Source organism: Salvia miltiorrhiza, chromosome 3 (assembly GCF_028751815.1).
Source record: "Salvia miltiorrhiza cultivar Shanhuang (shh) chromosome 3, IMPLAD_Smil_shh, whole genome shotgun sequence".
In the NCBI taxonomy this organism is placed as follows: domain Eukaryota; kingdom Viridiplantae; phylum Streptophyta; class Magnoliopsida; order Lamiales; family Lamiaceae; genus Salvia; species Salvia miltiorrhiza.
Window position 1 is genome coordinate 60583975 of NC_080389.1, and position 8444 is coordinate 60592418.

Here is an 8444-nt window from a genome sequence, read left to right on the forward strand (position 1 = left end):
ATTAACAACTTAAGAAATAGAGCATTTTTGCCTATTAACACTATATGCTCCGTATCCACTACCGGGAGATGGGATTATTCTTCATTTATAAATACAATCAATCATTTTTCTTAAAACTATTTTTTTGGGATAAATATAAATATAAGAGAGGAATATTATATATGTATGTATATTATTATCAAGATATTGACAAATCGAGTTCGATTTGAAGGAATACCTACCTGGTATCTGTTTATCTTGTTAACTTAACCCCCTGGGCAACATTTAAATTATTCCATTTAAGTACTCGAAAAAGAAAATTAATGTAGTATAGTATTTCACAATTTTATCAAAAAATGGATTTACGTATCATATTAATCTTCGTATTTGAAATTTTAGATATTGGTTTCTATGTATTTATTTTTTATTGTTTTCTAATTTAATTAAGATAATTCCTTAGGTATTCATAATGTTTCCAAAATACTATAAAGAGGAATGGAGGCCATTTAAATAATAAAATTGTGGTGAAATTAAAGAGTCGAAATTCGAGTAATAAACCCCTTTGCCCAGCGCCGGAGGGTTTTAGCTCTCTACCCAAAACAATGGATCCTCCTCCCCTTCCCCTTCCTTCCGCCACCATTGCGCGCCAGACATGGGAGCTCGAGAACAACATCGTGACGACCGCCGCCGGCGACTCGTCCTCCGCCACTTCGGACGCCATCTTCTTCTACGACGAGGCGGCGCAGGTCAAGTGCCAGCAGGAGAAGCCCTGGGCGAACGACCCCAACTACTTCAAGCGCGTCAGGATATCCGCCCTCGCGCTGCTCAAGATGGTGGTGCACGCTCGCTCCGGCGGTACCATTGAGATCATGGGACTCATGCAGGGGAAGACCGACGGCGACACCATTATAGTAATGGACGCTTTTGCCCTCCCTGTCGAGGGCACAGAAACTAGGGTTAATGCGCAGGCCGATGCCTATGAGTACATGGTCGACTATTCGCAAACTAACCAACGGGTAATTTTAAACTTTTATGTTTGAATATTCTTAAATTTTGTGATCGGGCGCCAGTGCTGATGCGAGATATATAGGTTTATATTTATTTTGTTATCTTTGAGAAGTCGGAGAGGAATTATGTGTGAGGGTATAATTTGAAGTAGTTGTGTTGACAATCGGCGCAATCTTTTTGCCATTGTTGCAGAAGTTGAGTATATGAAATATGAGTTTATTTTACAAGCTTTTTTTGATTTCTTGTCTGTTTCGAAGTAAAATTATTCAGTCATTGGGAGTGCAGCAGTATTCTCCTGAAACGTAGTGTCTGATCTTGTATTTGGAGAACCATTTTGGATATGATCATATCAAGAATTAGGTCTGTTAGCTGTTGTCTCTTGTGGGTAGGTGTTTTCGCAAAAGCTAAGCAAAGCATAGCACCAGCATCTTATTATTGTAAATCTTCTTGGTGATATACATTTTTAGCTCAGAATTTATTATCATATTTGCTTTAATTCTCTGGTATTGTATTACCAACTTTGAATTTATTGATGAAGGCGGGTCGATTAGAGAATGTAGTTGGGTGGTACCACTCCCATCCTGGTTATGGCTGCTGGCTTTCTGGTATAGATGTTTCCACACAAATGCTAAACCAGCAATACCAGGAGCCCTTTCTAGCAGTTGTTATTGATCCAACAAGGACTATTTCTGCTGGAAAAGTGGAGATTGGTGCTTTTAGAACATATCCCGAAGGTTACAAACCTGCAGGTGAGCAAGTCTCTGAGTATCAGACCATCCCTTTGAACAAAATTGAAGACTTTGGTGTGCACTGTAAACAGGTGATTACCCCTAGGATATTTATCTGTGTGCCTATGTTTTAGATATGACTATTTGTATATACATGATATATATAATTTTCTGAATTTAGTTGTTTCTTCTTATTGTACAGTATTATTCATTAGACATCACATATTTCAAGTCATCTCTTGATTCTCATCTCTTGGATCTGTTGTGGAACAAGTATTGGGTGAACACGCTTTCTTCTTCACCTTTGCTTGTTAATGCAGACTTTCTTGCTGGTCAGATATCAGATTTAGGTAATTACTGCTATCATGCTAATGTTATTATTTCTTGGCATCATCAGTTAATGGCATAAGAATCTGAGTTTCTAGCCAGCAAGCAGGTTCAGATAGTAGATGTTATTCTTTTGTGTTATAGTACTAAGGCACAATCTTGATTTATGCAGCTGAGAAAATTGAGAAAGCTGAAAATCAAATGGCTCATACAGGCTTTGGGAACTTGGTTATAGCTCCTCAAAGGAAGAAAGAGGTCAGTGACTAAGTCCCATCCAATATTTTACTAATTCTCATAGAAAATACGCAGTCTCAGTAGGAGTTTGTGTTTTCTTGCCCTATTAGCTTATGCATATGCACCAGAAGTCCTTATATTTCACAAACTCCATGAAGTCATCAGTTTTCATTTGTTTATAGTCATTTAGTGTCTTTGAAGTCCTCAAACACACAAATTAGAGAACCATTTTAGTGTTTGTTATGTAACACATCAACAGTCTTGAAAAGGCATAATCTCAGTATCTGACTATCCGTATCAGAATATATGTTTAATGTTTTAAGTAGTTTGCTTTTCACCTATTAAAACACGCTAACAGTCCTAGTTTTCACATGATAAACTGAAAATTGGAAACTGTTATGTCAGTATGTGTTATTCTATAGTTGTCAACTAAGAAGAAGATGCATCCAAAGGGTCAAGGTTTTGACCCTTATTATGTGATCTTATTGCAGCTCTAGCTTAATCATATATATACTGATTCAGTTCTGTAATCTTTACAAGGTTATTCTACTTCATAATCTCAGATGATGCATGCATGTGCTTTACTTGATCATATAGGAAGCAAAAAAGCAAAAATTGTTTTACTGCAACCAACTCCTTGTCATCTACTTCCATTTATTGCTGACAGTGGATTTGCTTCTTTTTTTTTGGCAGGAAGCTCAATTTAACACGGTTACTCGTGATAGTACAAAGATAACTGTGGAACAGGTTCATGGTTTAATGTCACAGGTAATTGCAATCTTCTATGTCGTCTTAGTGCAAACAAGCTTTACATCGGACTGATCAGTACTTTGTCTACTTCACTTTGCTAGGTCATCAAGGATATTCTATTCAACTCTGTTCGGCAATCTAGTCAATCTCAAACTGACCCAAATGGTCCTGAAGCAATGGCTGAAACCTGAGCCAATGACTCGGTAAAAACCTCTCTAATTTTCCGACTTCATGGTCCTTTCCCTCACTGTCCGGTATGGAAAACCTCCGAGTTAAAAGCATAATTGCAACTCGTGAAGGTGGCTCCAGAAACATCTATGTTTTTCCCAAATCAGTAGTAGACTTGTCTATTCTCGTCTGTAAATTGCTCGGTCTAAATTGTTCTTGGAGTATGATTTTTTATTAGTCATATATGACAGTCTTATGCAAGTTTTTGTGTTTCTAGATTCTTGCAAGGGTTAAGGAATCAAATCAAATGTGGCATTTGAGATGGGATGGATAGTAACAAGCATACATGAGTTTGCACTAATAGAGAGGATATGAGATAGTGAGAATAGGTTGGTGGCTTGTGAATTACACTTGGGTCATGTCACTCTAGTGAATAAAGGATGCATACTAATCTACAGTGGAATGCCTGTTGAATGGTTGTGGCATTGCATTTCATGTAATAATGCTCCATTTATTCGTACTAGCTAGAAAAGAATATGATCCTTGGCATATATTCCTCATGCCACCTAATTCAATTTAATCATTATCTAACAATACTACCATGATAATTAGAGTTTGAATAAGGCATAAAGAAACAAATCAATAAGCTCCCACATGCAGGGTACAGTGAAATTTGAGGGTGGTGAAACTGTGTTCCCAACAACATAGAGAATTGGAGCACAAATTTAAATTTGGGTTAATAGTGTTTTATGACTCGAACTTTCATTTTCTCCTAAAAAGTCCCGAACTTTCAACTTTTTCCATAAATTGTCCTGCTATACAAAATTCGGTGACAGAAAGATAACTTATCTCGCGCGGATGAAATATTTTGAAAAGCTCCATTGTTTAAAATATTGTTGAAATATTTTATGGAAAAAGTTGAAAGTTTGGGACTTTTTAGGAGAAAATGAAAATTTGGGATATTTTACTGACAGTTAAGGATATAAAACACTATTAAACCTTTTAGATTAATTACTCTAGCAAAATTGTATGCTACAAGGTTTACCAACATGAAATAGCTACAATGTATTAAGAAAAATTTATAGGGACAACTTCACTTGCATATAATTGATATGATTCGAACTTAAAATCTTTTTAGCTTCGTGGGAATTGAAGAGAAAAACTTTGAAAATGATAAAATAGAGACTCATGGACATCATTTTTCTTTTATCAAGTAACAATCATTATAATTACTTAACTAATGTTTCGTGTGATCGATGACGGATCATACATTTCAAGAATAACAATAACACAAGATTTCGACTTTAAAGCTTTTCACTATTTTAATTTGAGTTTGGTGGAATATTGGAAATGATTGACATCAAAAGTTTATTAAGATTAGAAGAACACGATTCCCTGAGACAGACAGCCTCCAATTACTTATGGTAATGGACCGATGCTTTTAAGACAGCCTTCCATTTTTATTTTTTTTTAAAAATTATTTAGCTCCTACCGAAAATAAAATAATTATTAAAAAAATAACACACACACACACACATATGCAACCTAGTTATCAATAAAGCCTACTCTTTTGGTTCTTGGTTCTCTGCGATTATTATTTGTACCTTTCATCGTCTAAATCTTACACGTATCGCCCCAAAAAATAAATAAATAAATAAAAATTGGTCCCATGAATAGTGCTATTTTTATAATTCCATTTTCATAAAGTTTGAGTTTTAGGTACTTTGAAAGAAGACATCCACTATCAAAAATAATTAAATAAAATACATTGTTTTAGAAGATAATGCACTTGAAAAAAAAAAAAAAAAACAAATTTGTGTTCAATTTGGTGTTTGATATATAATAAGATGGGTTGACCACGTCTTTAATTTTGATCTTAGATTAATTTTGCAGATTAATGTCACCTCTAACTTACTCTAATATATCTACCTTCTCATGTTGCATTCTTTTAAGGAAAAAAAACCAAATAACTTTTTCAATTTCTTATTTGATGAAGAAAATATTTGGTACATGTAAGTTCCATTTTCTCAAAATGGGTCATTTTGCTTTCTATTTAGTAGTTACGAATAATTGGACTCTCTCTTTAATTCTTAAATCAAATGCCTTTTTTATCTTCTTTTTTTCAAAACTCAAGATTGTTTTAGATACTTTCTATCAATTTTGTCAAATTTTATGTCTGCTATGAAGTTGAGTGCTGCACAAATTCAATTTCAATCGAGATTCTTCTATGGGGAATTGCAGTCAAACTATTCACATTCCAATTGGAATGGAGTAGATTTTCTTATCTTTCTTGATTACTTTCAAAGTCCAAATATTCATAGCTTTAATGACCCTCGAGTGTGATAATTATTTTAAAATCTATTTTCCGAGCAATTGATGTGTAAAATAATGTTAAAATAATTGTTTAAAGATGAGATTATGAGTGAATAATGATAACTCACATCATCACCGTTTATACAATTGGCATAATCTACCTAAAATTCAAAATCATGCTATAAAGCCTATAATTCTCTTCCTTTAAACTCGAGATTATTTTTATTCCACTTTTTGGTGTCCCATCTGTACCAATTTCAAATATTTATAGTTTTGTGCTTCAATTTCAATTTCTAGTAGATGGTTTAATTATGGTTTATAATTTTCTATATTTTTAGTTAATAATTAATTTCTCCGTGGTTGAATATTCCATAACTAGGATATCTAAATTTTTTAAGCTTCATTTTTTACGTAATAAATATTTATTGTGGTTAATTATGGAGTATTTATTTTATAAAAAATATTATCAAAATTGTAAAATTGATAGTGAGACACAGTTAAACTCAATAAACTAACGAATAGATACACAATAATTTAAATTTCAAAAATTAGACTTCGTAATTGCACAAGTACTTGATCATCCTACCCAAGGATATTGAATTTTGGGATTATTGTCTTCGATTAATAACTAATTTCCTTGTTATACTTTTTTTTTAAGTGAAGAAGCCAGAAGGTAAAAAAAGCATCAACCTCACATGATTGGGATATGTATATGTGAAGAAGGTTAGGTCCATGTGAAATTTCATCAAAAAAGTGCAATTGGATTCAAAAAGATCAATCCCATCCCATGCCTTCTCACATGAAAAGATCATCTCCTCAAACAAACAAATAATATTAAACAAAAAATAAAAGTTCAAATTCCTTATATTTTTTAGTACAAAAATATAACCCACCAAATAGTGGGAGGTTGGCAGGGAAGAATCGAGAAAAACATGAATTTCTCAAAGAATATAATTGACAGGTTCCGTTAAATAGCGAAAAAAAAAAATTATGTAACTTATTAAATAAATAATACACGTATTATTCATGTTGGATTCTAATTAATTTTTTTTTAAAAAAAGTTTTTTATATAATCATCGGTTACATACGTATATATTCCTATGTTTATTGGAGGATTTGTTTAAAATTTCTTTAAATGTAGCGTCCATAATTATCTAATCAACCCAAGAGTTAAATTTCTGGTATTTGCACAAAGTTGGCCTCTAAAGGTGAAATTACACTGCCCATAAATAAATTTTGACCCAAAAAAATTAAGAAAAACTGAATTGAATTACTTTTGCTATATATACTAAATTAGAAGATTCCCTCCTATCTTTTCTTACTGAAATTTAATAATATTTGTCTCGATAAATAGGGACATAAAAAAAATAAAGGGAAAAAATGATCATAAGCCATTGTCTTTGCTCTTGCATGTGAATTTAAAAGTTGGCAGTCTTTTCTTATTTTTTTGGTTGTGCAATTCTGCCCTTGCCCAATTTTGGCCATCCAATTTTTCTTCTTTGCTGGCCAACCATCCTTCCCTCTCACACACAAAAATTTCCAAATTTGAAGGAAATACTTTTCCAAATACATCTTGCTTTCTAAAATCATGAGTGCTAACCTTATCTTGGGATAGGAATAATTTATGCAGTGATGATGAGAATATATATACGAGAGAGAAATGTTGTGCTACGTATCTTTTGTAAGCATGTTATTTGAGCATCGCTCACATTTACCTATCGTTAACATCATTTTTGTTTTGTTTTATACATTTATTTTTATTCTAATACTTCATAAAAATTGTTATCGAAATCATTAATTTTATAATTTGCATAAAAATTAAAGTTTGATTTGTTCTTTCCATAAATTATTTGAAGTTAAGGGGCGGGAGTATATATGAACAAATGGAACTTTGACTTTTATGAATTTATAAAATTAATAATCTCAATAATAATTTATAAAGTATTAAAATCAAAATAAATATTTAAAACAATAAAATTATAGTACTAACATAGACTGAACATGAGCTATGCAGCCTATGCTCACATAGGTATGCAACGTACCATTATGATATATTGATATGTGTATATAGGGATGAGTTTAAATAAAAATGATTTAAATTCTAATAATTGAAAATGAGTTTGTTTTATAGATATTGATTAAAATAATTAACTGGATGAATTTTTACACGGAATAATATTTTTTTACTATAATAGTTATTTATAATTATAATAATATTTATTTTATGGTAATATTTTTTTATATATTACAATATTACTTTTTATTTCGTCTATATAAAAATCAATAATGTATATTGATAGAATAACTATGATTTTTAATTCGAATTGTCATCCACGTATATATGTACGAGTAGCTAAAAATGATGCATTTTATTGTAGATTAAATTAGATAAAACGAGAGTTGATTTAGTATGTTTGTTACTTTTTAAAATGAGATCTTACCCAAAACATAGCTTTGGTTTTATTAATAGTTCTTTGGTTTTATTAATAGTTTTATTGAAAAAGATGATGATAAAGTAGGCTTTGTCTTTTGTTTTGAAAGAGAAATAACGTTGTTATTACAATAATTACATTATTAACTTACGAGGAATATAAGTATGTGCCAGCTCTATTTATAGTCATAATTACAATTACAATTCACGTGTGGTAAAATTAAATTTATTTTAAAAATGCTGATGCATGAAATCTCTCAAAAGTCAAAGCTATTAATCCAAATGTCTATATTTAGACATTGTTGATTAAAGTCTGACAATTAAGTATTTAAAATGGTTGAAAAATGGCATTAGAGATGATGCATGAGTCTAAGAAATATGAAATCAATTGCATATAGAAATACATAAATTAACCTCTTAAAATTATTATCAATTCATATTCCTTGGCAACTCAATTACACCTGGCCTCCCCCAAAAGCCTTGGCGGTTTTTAATTGAAAAATGCT

At 31.7% G+C, this 8444-nt stretch overlaps 1 protein-coding gene across 1 annotated transcript; it reads left to right on the top strand.

Annotated features, from left to right (window-relative positions):
• The first annotated feature begins 230 nt into the window (after positions 1-230).
• Positions 231-3455, top strand: LOC131015066 (COP9 signalosome complex subunit 5a-like). Its single transcript, XM_057943276.1, has 6 exons — positions 231-995; positions 1526-1807; positions 1918-2065; positions 2215-2297; positions 2970-3044; positions 3128-3455. Exons 1-6 carry the CDS (start codon positions 582-584, stop codon positions 3215-3217), a joined length of 1092 nt encoding a protein of 363 aa, XP_057799259.1. The 5' UTR covers positions 231-581; the 3' UTR covers positions 3218-3455.
• The last annotated feature ends 4989 nt before the right edge of the window (positions 3456-8444 follow it).